Source organism: Lathyrus oleraceus, chromosome 5, assembly GCF_024323335.1.
Source record: "Lathyrus oleraceus cultivar Zhongwan6 chromosome 5, CAAS_Psat_ZW6_1.0, whole genome shotgun sequence".
Taxonomy (NCBI): Eukaryota; Viridiplantae; Streptophyta; class Magnoliopsida; order Fabales; family Fabaceae; genus Lathyrus; species Lathyrus oleraceus.
Window position 1 is genome coordinate 624,201,746 of NC_066583.1, and position 15,426 is coordinate 624,217,171.

Consider the following 15,426-nt stretch of genomic DNA (forward strand, 5'->3'; position numbering starts at 1 on the left):
TTTTAACAATTACTAATTTTTACACTACTTTAAATGCATCAATAAAATTAATTTAATACTATAAAATTATATTTTTTATAACTATATTATATTTTTTTAATGTGTATAAAAAACCTTAAAGAAGAGTTAAATATATAGTAATAATTTTATAAATGCATTGTCTCTACACACTGATGGGGCTAGAAGCATAGCTAGTTTATGAAATTCAACCCCTCGTGTGAAAGGGAATGTGATAGTATAGTTTTAAGGGAACAAATAGTCTTCAAAATTTCAACTCCAATTACAAGATTTTGTGTTTTTCTCTTATTTCCAACCATAATGGGTAGGTACACACAATTGTGACCAAATTCATTTTTTTAATTACTCCCTTTTTTCCACACTGTTCATACAAACCTTCCTTCAAGTCCCAATATAATCTCATCTCATCATCTATCTCCTTCTCTATTAGACCAAATCAATTCAATGACTTTTCCCCATACAAGTTTTTCTTCCTCCATTGTTAAGTCACACTTCACAAGTGATTTCTTGTCCCTTTTTTTTTTTACTTTATTAAGTTAGCTTTACCAACATTGGATTTCTACACTTTCTCTCTCTTCTTTCTCTCTCCACTTTTTTTTCCTTACTCTATAATAACCTAACCCTTTTCCTCCATCATCATATCATAATATCATAATATCATATATCTTTCCTTTCTCACCTCTCATCATCATGAATTCTCAACCCTACTTCTCCAACAACTTCAATGGTTATTATTTTGACCTAAATAACCCTCCATTCTATAATTTTCCATCTAGTTACCACCATCAAAACAACATATCTTTTTCATCTCCATCTCCACCACCTAGAGAAGCTCTTCCTTTACTTAACCTAAACCCTACAAAACATGAAGATCTTCTTCTAGAATCCTCCTTAAGTTCCATGGAAATGATGAACATGAAAGAGAAAGAACAACTAAGTATATCATCCAATTCTCTAGACGATGTTCATGATGCTGTTACTGTTGCTTTACATCTAGGGCTTCCAACTATAACTTCATCTGATTTGGTTTCAGAGAAAGAAGATGATGATGAAAAAGTTGTTACTGTTGCTTCTGAGTGTCCACCGAGTAAAATTAATAGGGGTCAGTATTGGATCCCTACCCCTGCTCAGATTCTTATTGGTCCTACACAGTTTTCATGTCCTCTTTGTTTCAAAACCTTCAACAGATACAACAACATGCAGGTATAATATTTAATTTCAATCTTTTTAATTCATATATACTCTTGAAAATCAAGGTAAAATATTACTGAAAACATTATAATTAATTAATATAAAATTTTATTTATTTTATGAAAACATTATTATGACATGAATTCAAGATATGGTGGCACTATGAATGATCAGAAAAAAGATGTTTTTTCTTTTCTCTTTTTTCTCATACCCCTTTACTTTCCTAGATCTTAATTACTTTTGAGAAAAAATTCTGAAAAAAGATAAGGTTCATTTTTATACATTCTGTGGCTTAATCTTTTTTTTGTATAGTATCACTTTAATTTTTCAAGTATATTCAAAATTAGTATTATTTTTTTTGTATAAGAAAGAAAATTGATAGCTAGGGCTTATTAATATTAGTTTATAAACATATATATAATGTTAATTTTAATTTAAAGAACAGTGTGAATGTTAACATCATCACGGGAAGGCATAAAATGAGACAGGATGAATTAATTTTCAAACATGAGTACATCACGCATGGAATGAATTTAATGTTTCATTTTCATATTTATATTTATAAAAAAAAAACATAAATAGCTGTACAATATTCTGTTGTTGGGTTCTTTGAATAACTTCTTTATATTAGGGTGTCCTACATATATTATCACTTTTTTCTTTAATCCTATACACCATAGGGACTAAGAAATAATTGAAACACGTTGAAAAGGACAAGACTTGAAGATTATATGTTAGACATGATAAGAAAATTACATGCAATATGATATAAGACTAGGTAAATGTCACTTCATACATTGCATGTTTTTGGACCTTATAGATACTACCAAAAATTTATTTGTGTAAGTTAGTGAGTGTTGCTTTCATTCCTTCTTCCATATTTCCCTTTTTCATTTCACTACTAAAAATTCTAATCAATAATGAAAAATTGAAATGATTAAATCTACGTATATTTATGTCTTTTCGTCTCGTCTATAGATTAATTCAGTTATATCCAGAAGAAGTTTAATATAGGAAATTTAGGGTTCGATGACGAATTTTTATAAATCTCTAACTGGTAAATTAGTTCTGAGTTAAACATAATAGTTTAATATAGAAAATTTATGATTCGATTCTTCATCTCTTGAGAAGCTTTTGTAAACCAAAACTTTAATTTATATTTGAATTGGCGGTGAGATTGAGATTGACAGAATCAATGATTATGTCAATCTCAATCTCGTCGTCAATTCAAACATGCACTAATTGATATCAAAATTTGAGGCCAAATTTATTTTTTCGTCTTTAATTTCGTCGGTTATTCAACATTTTCTGCTAATATGTGATGTTTCCAAAAAAATTCAGATGCATATGTGGGGACATGGATCACAATATAGAAAAGGACCAGAATCTCTAAGAGGAACACAACCAACAGCCATGTTAAGACTCCCATGTTATTGTTGTGCATCAGGGTGCAAGAACAACATTGATCATCCAAGAGCAAAACCACTAAAAGATTTCAGAACACTTCAAACACATTACAAGAGAAAGCATGGAATAAAACCCTTCATGTGTAGAAAGTGCTGCAAAGCATTTGCAGTGAGAGGTGATTGGAGAACTCATGAGAAAAACTGTGGTAAGCTTTGGTATTGTTGTTGTGGGTCAGATTTTAAACACAAAAGATCACTTAAAGATCATATAAAGGCATTTGGGAATGGACATAAAGCTTATGGAATTGATGATCAAGATGGCTCTGAAATTGAGCAAGAAAATGAATCTTTTCAGTCATAGTTTTTGATGTTTTTTGGTATAAAGACAAGACAGGTGTGGATGGAGAGGATTCATATCTTTTGCACTAATTATATTGTTGACTATGACTACTATAGGACTATAATTTGTTTTTGTCTTCTTTTTATTAATTTCCTTTTGTCTTTGAATTTGCATTTATAATGTTGTGCCAAGTTTTATATTTGGTCTTTTTCTCTCTCAACTCTTAAGTATTCTTAGATGGCATAAATGCAAACTTTTGTAAAAAAATAAAATATAAATATAAACCTCTAATTAACTTGATTGTACTCTACTAAGCATGAAATAGTGAATTTACAATTTATTTGAGCTCATCAAATAACACATGTGTGAGAGTAACTATAAATTAGAATGTATAATTACTATATCAATTAATCACAATTTTTTTTATTATAGATGAGTGCAAACAGCTGATGCATGGTATTTTTGAAATTCCTGATAATATCATTTATTTATATTTATATATTAATATAAATAATTTTAATTTTTTATACCGTATATTCATAATTAAATTATTTTTAGTTAATTTCATTAAGTTGTTTATATATATTGGGTTCAAGGAGTTAATAAATTCTACTACTTCAATTAAGATCTCAAGTTTGAGTCTTTTCCTTAATAATATGATTAAAATAAATAAATACTTTATAAATAAGTAATTTATAAATAAATATTTATGTTATAAATATTTTATTAAGATGCTTGCTAAATAAATAGTTAGTATTTCCTTTATGAATGAATTAACATCTCATTTTGTTAGTGTTGATCATTACTTTTTTTTTTCTAGTATTTTATCATCTCTATTTTAAAAATATATATACAATCAAGAAAGAGTAAAGAGAGAAAGAGAGAAATAAGTAGTAATGAGAGAATCTAATGTGTCATTTTTCTTAAAGAAGGTTATGATATTCATGCAATGGTAGTTCTAGCCTCAACCTATCTCATTCACTTTCATGGTTAAAAATGGAAAGACAAAAATTTTCTTACCCTTCTAGCTAGGTAGGGTGCAATGATATGAAGTAACAAAAAAGACTATAAAAAAAATGATGTTTCTATTAATTAAGGTACACAGTAGTGGTAGTAAAATTGTACTTATACTTAATTCCAATTCCATAAAACTCACGTGCATTTAAATTAATATCTCTTGTAATAATTTGGTACTAGTACTAACAAGTTTCAAAAGTTACCAAAGTTACAATTACAATAACAAGTGAAAAATGAATAGTACTCGTAGTATAAAAATAAAATGAAGTTTTGTTGGATAAAAGGCTTTTGAAACCCTGTCATGATGATTCATGATCAGCTTTATGATGATGATCTTTCTCTTTTGTTATGTCCACCATGATGGACATATCAAATACTATCAAAATAATTATTAAAAGGTACCCATTGGATATTAATGGCAAGTTTATAAGATGTATAGAAATAAAATGAAAACTTGTTTGAAATGTCATATCAGAGATTATTATTATTATTATTATTATTATTATTATTATATGAATTGTTGAATGGAGTCACTCACTCTTGTGTTGTGTCATCAATCCCAAGCAAAAGAAACGGGACTCCACGTTCTGTGTCTCCTATACTCCATTTTTCATCTTTTTCTGTCACCTTCTTCTATTACTGTTACCAGGGTTTCTATCTATGTACTCTAGTGTATTTATTTTCAGATTTAACATTACACAGTGTTGTTGAAAACGATAACTAATAATAATGACATATTCTTTTCTTGTTATCATATGGATTACAGTGTAACGTCAATCTGTCATAATATCCTCCCTCATTCACACCACCATATATCTGTCACCTTCACTTTTAACACTGGATGTGATTCAACCTTGTTCCTACTCTACTTCTTAACCACTTTTTTCTTTCTCTTTTTCTTTTCCATTTCAAAATATGCTACCAACAATAAATTAACTCCCTAACTATTACTCATTCTAATTCTATTTATAAAAGGAAATTATTTTTTAAATTTATTAAATAATCGATGTATTTGTTCTTTAGATATACTAATTATTTAATAAATTTAAAATATAAATTTTTCTTATAAATAATATCCAAGATAATATAAGTAAATCTTTTTATTTAGATTTATTAATTTAATTAAATTTTATATATAATCAGATTAGGGTTGGTAAACAAGCATATCCGTCCGGTTTAGATCTTTTCTATAAAAGTTTGAAGAAAAAAAATAAGATAGGACGGGACATACATAATTGAGAGTACTGATCTAAAACCTTGACTCCGACAAAAAAATGATGATGGATCGGGATAGACTTGTAGGCACTGCGGGCTCTAAAACTTTAAAAATTGCTAAAATTTATGATAATCTATGCCCAGAAAAATTATTAAAAAAATGGGATGGAACACACGCATTAAAAATTATGGGTCTAAAATCTTGACTCATCCCATAAAAAGTGAGGATAAAATAGACATATCCGACGAACTAGACTTGTTTTGTCATTTTATATACATCAGTTCAATGAACCTAAACCCCAATATTGAAAAATATTCGTATTTTTATTTAGAGATTAAAGATAGAGCAGTGATGGGGTAAAAAATAATTTTACACTATTATTGAATACAAATTCATCATTTAATTATTATACCACTAACTTAAAAATATCAGTGAGATTTACTAGAATAGAGGATAATCATTGGTTGATACCATAAAATTATTTAACACTGTGCATCTCCTATTTCTAATTTATTTTATTAAATGAAAGATAACTATTAAGTAATTGGTACCATTATTAGAAAGAGATAAATAAAGGGAAACATGAAATTAAAACCTAGAGAAATATGCGTTATGCTTCCATTTTCTGTCCATGTGGGACTATTTTGTCCCTTTATCAACTCTGATCATGAAGCCACATGCATGTATATTCAATGCAAATTATATAAGGGTAAAATTGACTATGGGACTATATAGGGATACTCAACCATTGTGCAAAAATCTGCCACATATTCAGGATCCTTGTAAATTAGATTAAATACTAACAGGACAAATACACGAATAGCAAAATTCTTTCTCAAAAATTTATGTCATTTTCAGACCTTAAATCACACCAAATAATTAGCATGAATAAACAAACTATCAAACTCGTATATACTTGGTTATATAAGTCTCAAGTAGGGTGGAAATAAATCAGACTACGAATTTACTAAAAATTTGGTTCAGCTTAACTGGTTTAATAAAAATATTAGGTTTAGATTTTTAAAAAGACTATATATTTAGATAAATCAAACTTTTAGACTAAAAAATCTTTTGCAAAACATAAAAGGGTACTACCACATAGGTACAATTTTTGTCAAGAGGCACAAACGGACCTTGTTTGGCGGTTTGTACTTTATATGGGTTCGGACAAAATTCTTAAAAGTTGGTTGTTGTTTATGATTAATACTTAGAGACATAACGTAGAGGTATAGATTTTGTTTCTGTTCACATGTGAATCTTTTATTCCACATTATATCTTCCATTTGAACCTGATCTTCCCTTCATCTATCTGGCATTTTTGGCTTTTATTTATTTATTTATTATGCTTTTAATATAAACAAAAAGAGCAAACTTTTTATTTAATAAACAAACTCAAACGCAATTTGAGAAACTTGGATCAGATAGGATCACATGGACAAGAAAATTATGTTTTCAGTTTTAACATTGTTTCCACTTTGTATTATATCATCTCATCTCGTTCAAACACTTAAAAAAAAGAGAATTGTGGAGAAGTAAAGTAATAAGGTTTGATCGGGTGAAGAGTTGATAAGCAAAGTGATAAGAAGGAATAAGGTTTGATGCCTAGCTCCCTTTAGCATAACACTACTGGCACAGAAAAGCATAACATGCTGGGGGTTCATATTCTCCTCTTACATGTGTTAAGTGAGGGACTAACATGTTACTCCTTCTGGTCCTTATTATTCGAGGAATTTCATTTTCTAGATTCATAAAATGATTGATGTAATTATTGAATGAATCTAAAAAATAAATTTTCGCTTATAATAAGGTCCATAGGAGGAGTATAAAATTGGAGTACCAAATTGATACACCCTATAAAAATGAGGGATCATGTTGGGCGTTTACTCCAATTCAAACCATATGCAGAACTAAGGACCTAACTTATTTTACCAAAGCAGTCATATAAGCACAGAACCCGCCCGAGAACGCAATCAAATCGAATAAAGTTGGGGACTACCAATTGAATACCAGTAGTAAAGGAAGAATGCTTGAAGCACACTGATATTTTCAAGGTTTGACCTCTCCACCGCCGGATGTAGTTACCTACATTTAATGCTTATGACTGTTTCTTATACCCTTTGATAGAAATAAATAAACATAACAGATATCACTAACTGTGCAATTCAAGGTTTGACCTTGATTTGATGATAGTACATGATACAAGATTGGTGGTGGGCTAAAAAACTGAAGATAGCACAGCACATTCATATTCTGTAATTCTCTTTGTACATTTTTAGGGGTAACCACTACCATAGGTGGAGTATATCCCTCTATTGATACATCACCTGCTATCATCCATTTTACGGATGGCGGTAAGTTATTGTCATCGAATAATTTGTGAGACTCCTGCAGAATGAATTTTGCAGCAATTGACGATAGAATCGGAAGACATGATGATACTGCAAAGCTCATGAACTAAGAAAAGAAAACAGGCTGTTCCATCTACAAGCTTATCTCCTCTGGTAAGCTGATACTTAGAAAATACAGGCTGCACATCCAGCAACATTAATTAGGGAAGAACTTGCAAACAAAAAAAAAGTAACAGAAAGATATCATCCATTTTCCTAAAAAATTCCACACCTTTTACAGCTGAAATTCTAATGCGAAATTTCATCTCCGTTTTTTAGGAAATCCAATTGACAACAAGGAGGTCGCAACTAAGGGCTAGACTCCTAGTCATAAGGTTGCCTATTTTGCATTCTCACAAATAATGTTGACTTTGTATGTACCCAAACTGGGAATACAGGCATTTTTTGAAAGGGAAATATTAGAGTCGCAATTCTTTTGAAATAATAAGATCACATTATTATAAACTCTTGGATAATTTAGTAGACCCTACCTTTGAATTTTGGCAAAATCTTGAAGAATTCTGCTGGTTTTCAGGCTCAAGAAACAAATAAATCTGGGTATTAGATTTTGAATGGACCCTAACTCAATATCTACATGACCGGTTTGTACAGTGAGAAATGCCCCTCACTTATAAACTACTACTAGTTTTCATGTCATTTCTCATCCAAAGTAGGACTTTCAACACACCATCCACACATATAGGATTGGACATCTAGTGTGTGACCCGAATGACCCTATAGTGGGTGACCCGTGGATCACGGATAAACTATAATATCATCTTAGAATTTGGATTGGATTTAACTCAACCTCAACAAAAATGGGTTTATATGGTGAGGAAAGACTCTCACTTATAAACTACTATTTTTTTATCATATCTCATCTAATATGGGATTCTCAACAACACTTTCTATCTCCATAGTAAAACTTATGTTTCCTCACTTTGTGGCATGCAATATTCATTATTAATAAAACTTATGTTTCCTCAAGTCATATATTATCCGATGTGGGACTCTTAATAGTGCTGACATACACGATAATTTACTCAGTTTAATACACTAAGACGCATTGAATATTTTCTCCCTAAAAGAAGCAAACAATATCATTATATAGTGAAATAAATTTTTATTAGAGATGAGATTACTACCTTGCAGACATGAAAGCCATCCCAAAAAATACAGCCTTGACAGATTGCTTCTGTCCAGCATAATCAAAAGCCAATGGCAGCATTTCATGAAGGGTCAGAAAAGCCATAACTCCACCAACTGTAATCAACATAGAAACGATATTCATACAAATATAAATGCTGAAAACTCCATTGTGATGTCAAGAAGTTGTATCATTACAAACCTGAACCTAGTAGACCTTCAAGAATCTCAGGATTTAAGCTGCTAGGGAATAGATAGGCTACAGGGGAAAATAAATCATCAAATTAAGTTTAACTTAGTAACTCACACATATCTAATAAGCCCCAAGTGTCATAAAAATGATGAACCATCAAACTTGAAGCATAAAATCCTACAATGAAGTAGATGAAGGGAGATTCAATGGGAAGAATTGTGAAATAGGCACAAATACCTCCACTGACGTTAAGGAAATATGGATGTGGTGCAAAGCAACATAAAGCAGATGACATACCTACAATTATAACACCCAAGGGCTCGGCAAAACCAGAAAGTGTAGCCAATTTGAATGCCTGCCATTTACTAAGACCCATCCACAACCAAAGAAATTAAAACATATATAATTCAAATCCATATTAATTAACATAACTTCATTTAACATAGCAACAAAACCAAAGATTTAAAATAAATAATAAGTTCAAGAGTTATAATTTTACAAAACAATGACATCAAGTATGTCATTGTTTGCAAATACACCCATCATTGCATCCTATTAGGAAAATTTTCTTAAGCAAGTATTTTATTTGTAAGTGTACCAGCATTCAAATTTAAATACAAGCTCAAGTTTCTTTTCTGTTTTATGCTAATATTACTTTCGCGTTGAAGTAAAACAAAACAAAAATGGCCTTCACAGTGAAACAGTAGCATTATGGCCATAGATGAAAAGGTTTTGTTACACATAACAGCCACCAACCAACACAGACCAACCAAGCCAGCATCCCCATGGCAACGGCACTACGAATAAATAATTTTTTTAAAAAAATGGCAATCAATCATATACATTGCCAGCCTTCACAACACAATCTATTTAGATGACAACTCCAGTTTCACCTTCTAAGAGCAACTGAAAATATGTTTTCCACAATCAGCCTGTTCATCTCACATACATCATTGTTAAGCTAACTATTTATGTTTTCATGTGCATATTTCAGCCAGCGCAGCAATTAAACATAACACTTCAATAGCTGTATAAGTCGCTTTTCAATTGTAGTGTTACAAAATCTTGACCCGACACGAGATTTTAAAAGTTATTACCTTTGTGTCGCAAAATAAACAGGAAGTGCAACAGCAACACCCTAGAAAGCAGAAGAATATTGAAATTACAATGCGACCAATATAGCCTCTTAAAAGGATGTGTTTTTCCAAGAATAATGTGGGTAGAGAAAAAAATGTGTTTTTATGTGAAACCCAGAATATGGAACGATAAAATGTAGGAGAAAGAAACAGTCAAGGACTAGTGGTTTTCCTCTATTATTAATAGGACTAAAACATAACCATTGTATCTAGAGTAAAACAGGTTTTACAACGAGATAATTTATACCTCCGGGATATTATGAAGAGCAATGGCCAATGCTAAGTTGACTCCAACACGAAGGCCCTATTGACAAAAGCATGTCAGAAACATCAAATTGAAGTTGCATTAAAAGAGATATCAGTATGTAAGCTAAGCAATCCTTTAATGATAAAATTCGAACATCCATATGACATCGATAGGTTCTTGGATACCTTCATGGATCCAAGGAAGACTGCCATTCCTTCTGGAAAATTATGTAAACTTATGCCTGTGAAATGAACAAAACGAAAACTATATAAATAAAACTAAAAGACAAGTGAACAAAAGGAAATATAGAAAATAATAATTTAAGTTCTTAATTATGCTCGAGTCTTTAATTGGCGTGGAAACTTTAGCCCTTCAATATTGCTTGAACAGCCAAAAGAAAATTGATTTCCATATTCCCCTAATAATCTTATAATATATTTTCCAACAAGAACTAATTTGAAAGGAAAATGTCAGGTTTAAAAGTACCCAGACAGTCCTACCTACAGCTGTAACAATTCCACTGAATAAAACTTGCTGGCGATGCTTTTTCAAAATATCCTTGCCTCCTTCATCCCCTTTTTTCTAATTTCAAGAATGTCATCATATCTATCAAAAATTTATATTTATGTAGTATTTAATGTAGTTTATAACATAGCTGCTAAAATGCCACATTGCAAATGCAATTACACATTGGTAACAGTTATTGGTAAAAAAGAATTCATTAAAACCTTTTTAGTCTTCACATCTGAAGGGGGACAAGTGTCGGCTCCGGGATAAAATTGGCTATAATGGCAAAGAATATAACACCAGCAAAAAACTACACAAATGAAAAGATAGAAGATTTTGGTCAGAACTAACATGGGAGAACATGTTTTAAAACCTATGTTGTTGTTACATAACTTTATGATTGCTCAAGTACACAGCTTACCCAAAGGTTGCCTTTCAAGAAGCCGAGTGAGTTTATAGCATTATGAGCCAGATCAAAGAATGATATGCTCAGCATCAAACCAGCAGCAAAACCCTTCATGGAAAGAAATAGTTTTAGAAAACAGACTATAGACAAGAGAGTAACCAAATCGAATACCACTTAATCACATTTGACAAAAAAGAGGGACACAGATTCTAAATGAACCAACACACACTGATTTTTTATCATTAAAAAAGAAAAACCACCTGTAATAGCCCAAGCATCTTCAAATTTGGAGCTGGATTGATAATTACAAAAAGCGCACCTGTTTCACACCGACAACATATATTCCAATTACAAACACAAAAACCCAATGAAAACAAATCAAATAAGAAAATAATGATAAGCTCTTAAATCTTAAGATGTTGGCAAGCAAGCAAAGATATTGATGTCTTACCACGAGCAAGAACGGGTACAAGTGAACAAACAATTAAAACAACAATAGGCTAAGGTGACAGTAGTCAATAGCGGCCAATAGCAATGATATGCCGCAATAGTGTAGCAGAGCAGAGGCCAGCTGCTGTGGCGGTGCAAAACACTAGCAGACGCTATAGGGTAAATAGCTGGTAGCGGGGACGGAGTGATTCCTGGCCCGGAGTGGTTTCTATCCCGCTATCTTTTTCCTTATGAAAAACTGATATTACCCCTTAAATTTAAAACCTTTTAAGGGTAACTATGGTTTTTTCAATCAAATTTGATATGAGACTCCACCCTAATTTTCCTTCATCAACGTTTCAGCACTTCAGCCGTTGCAAAGAAAAATCACAAGTTCTTCCCTCACCTCTCTCTCTGCAACTCACATGTTTATAATTATTACTCGTGTAATTTGTCCAAAAAATGATCAAATAGTGGCCATCCCGCTATCCCATATTTAGGATCAGCCGCTCTGCACCGCTATCCAGGATTGAGTACCGGCATATCCTTCGATTAAATTCACTCTGGTTCCACTCCATGATGAGTGTAAAAGAAATGTTCCACATTTTTACTCTGTCTTGTTTTATTATCTTTTTAAATAAACCCTGTGATTCTTACATCCACCATTATTTTTAGTAGATAGAATCTATTATAAAGAAATTCGGATCCTCTTGGCTCGTCGTCACTTGTTACAACTTAAAACTCATTGTTTGGGGACACTACAGGGATTGATGATGCAAATAGCACACAGGCTCTATTTGGATAAACAATTTAATTAAACTCATTTTTCATATAAATGTATAAGCTATTTCTATAACAAAAGATAAAATAAAATTAAAATGTTCAAATACATAAGCTATAAGTTGTTTTCCTAAAAAGCTAATGAAAATAAGTCATAAGTTGTTTTGATAAACTCAATCAAACACCTCTACAAGTGTTTAAATAATCGATAAGCTGAAATAAGTCAACCAAACAGAAAATGGAAGTAGTAAAATGCATATGCGCGATATGATGGAAGTGAAATGAAGTAGTATATACCTATGGAAGTGCTGAGACCGCCAACAAGTGAAAGAACAAGAGCTACCAAGACTTGAGAATCCATGGCGTCAATTCTGAAGGATTGGGTTCAGAATTGGGATAAAAAAAACCTAGACGGAAATGAATTAAATTAGAGAAAATTGTTATTCTTGCTAGTAATTTTAATCTCCACAACCAGAGAGAGACGATTAATAGTATAGCAACACCTACTAACTAGTAGGAGTACTCGACAAAGAAAACGCAGCTATATTTATTTATTTATTTTCTCATATTCATTCAAGTAGAAATATAATCACCAATTTCCAATAATTTGGCTAAATAATAGCCAATTATTTTTATTGTATGATTTTTTTCTTTTTGTATAATCATCGATTCCTCAAAATAATTTATTTTTAAATAAAAAAAATTCAACACTGTCATTTTAATTGAGAAAGTATAATGAAGTCTCAATCCAATTAACGACGGTGTATAATATATAAAACGTATACGATCGTCAATTAAATTAACGTTTTTTTATGTTAAAAAATATTATATTCAAAAATGAATTAGTTTGAAAAATTGATTAATTTTTGTTGTTTATTTTAAAAAGTGAATTATTTAAATAAAATAAGTGAATTACACAACTCAATTATTACTATTACTATGTTATTGTTTTTTTATAAGCAATAGATTTTTTAGAATTAAAAATGCTCACTCTTATACAATAAAAAAACAAATAAATAATCGGGCCAAAAAATATTCCTACATCTTCTATAAAAAACAATAAACCAATTTCAAGATAATGCATTTCGAATGAGACAAAATGAATACCAACAAATAAAAAACAAGGAGATAGACTTGTTAATCTTAGTTAGTATGTTATTGTAAAAATGCATGGATAGTGCTGCTGAGACAAGATGAATAGTGCATTTCACCTTTATTGTTTTTAATTTATAATAATATATTATAAGAAAGAACAGCGTGGAGTCAAAGCGAGGGATTTTATTATCATATAAACTTTGCTTTTTTAGATTATCTTTTGATGCAATGAATGGGGGATTATGATATCAGTGTAGTAAAGAAAAACATTTACCTATATCATCAACTTAATTTGAGATGAATATGCTGACATTATTTATATATATATATATATATATATATATATATATATATATATATATATATATATATATATATATATATATATATATATATATATATATACTAAATTAATTATCTTTTTTGAGAGCAAAAAAGACAAAATGCGACACCCTCAAATAAATTAAGATAAAAAAGAAAAGAGTACAAAAAATTTAGGATTTTTTTAAAATATTTTTTTTTAAAATTAAATATTAAAATAATATATTTTAAATTAATTATTAAAATAATCATCTTTTAATAATGAAGAACTGGCGTATCTAATTATCATTTAAATGAAGTGCCCAAGTCATTGGTGCATGCATGGCAAATTAGCATAGGTGTCAATGGCCTAGGCGCATGCATGCATTGCAAATGAGTAGAGACGTCAATGGCCTAGACGCATGCATACCTTGAAGTCACATGCATTGGCGCATGCATACACTACATCAATGTATGCATCAATACATGTGTCGCATGCACTTCCAAATTTTATTTTATTTTTAAATTTTAAATTTATAATTTATAATTAATTAAATTAAATAGTTAAATAAAAAATTATATTATACTATAAAATAAAAAATACATAAAATTGACAAGAAAATCAATGACTCGCTTAATTAAAACGCTTCCTTATTCCACATTTAGGTGCGTTAGTCTGTCTTCGAGGTCTCTCGCGATTTCTCTGAGGTGTTTGGGGTCTTTGAGTGCTGACATGATACAATGGTGGCCGGTATGAAGGTCTGGTGGAAGGTCCAACGGTAATTGATAGATTTGTCAACATTTGTCTTCAATAGCTAGGGGGTTGTCGTCAACGACGCTTCCGTAATTGAGTGAATTGTGGACAGTATGGTTTCCCGAATTTGGAAATATATGGTATATTTTGTAGGGTTTATGTTTGAAAAATGGAAATGATGTAATGTATGGTTGTATGGAATATTGAAAGTTGTAATTTCAATTTAATGGTCATTTGATTAAATGTCATTGAATTATGGCTAAATGCTATGGAATTGGGAATTGCATTAAATGGGGTTTTGAAGGGTGTAATGGAATGTTATGGTTTGCAAAGGGACATGACATGGTTTATGGTTATAAATGTATTGGTTTAAAAAGCGTATGTGAAGTTATTTAGTTTGCTAATAGTTATGGATGAGAAATGGCTCATGAATTTGGAAATTGAATGTTGAATAAGGTTTGAAAATGAATATGAATCATAGCTTAGGAAGTGAGATTTAGGTTTGAAAAGGGGTGGTTGACTTTGGTCAACACCTCAAAGTTTGTAGTTTTCCTTCATGTAACGAACAATGTATGGATTGTAATGAATGGAATTGGTTTAAAGTAGTTTATGAAAATGATTAAAAATTGTTTTAAAATGTGAAGATGATTAGAAATGGACTTTGACTAGATGGTTGACTTTGGTCAATTGGTTAACCAAAAAGTCAACAGTTGACCAAAAGTCAACTTAGGTAAAAAATGTGTATTTTAGGGTGAAATAATATGTAATGACTTGTATGGAATGGATTTGAATAATGACTCGATAGAATGAATGAAAATGGACTTGACTGAACAACACAGTGCCTTCAAACCGGACGAA

General features: G+C 30.7%; 1 protein-coding gene and 1 pseudogene across 2 annotated transcripts; one reads left to right on the plus strand and one right to left on the minus strand.

Moving 5' to 3' along the window:
* Positions 1-330: 330 nt before the first annotated feature.
* Positions 331-3,169, plus strand: LOC127087229 (zinc finger protein WIP2). 2 transcript variants are annotated; one of them, XM_051028094.1, is made up of 3 exons: positions 331-955; positions 1,052-1,221; positions 2,551-3,169. In XM_051028094.1, exons 1-3 carry the CDS (start codon positions 709-711, stop codon positions 2,974-2,976), a joined length of 843 nt encoding a protein of 280 aa, XP_050884051.1. In that variant the 5' UTR covers positions 331-708; the 3' UTR covers positions 2,977-3,169. The 2 variants fall into 2 exon arrangements, with proteins under 2 accessions (XP_050884051.1, XP_050884050.1); XM_051028093.1 differs by having other exon boundaries at positions 336-1,221.
* A 4,169-nt stretch (positions 3,170-7,338) lies between these two features.
* Positions 7,339-13,017, minus strand: LOC127087230 (zinc transporter ZTP29-like; annotated as a pseudogene).
* Between the last annotated feature and the right edge of the window lie 2,409 nt (positions 13,018-15,426).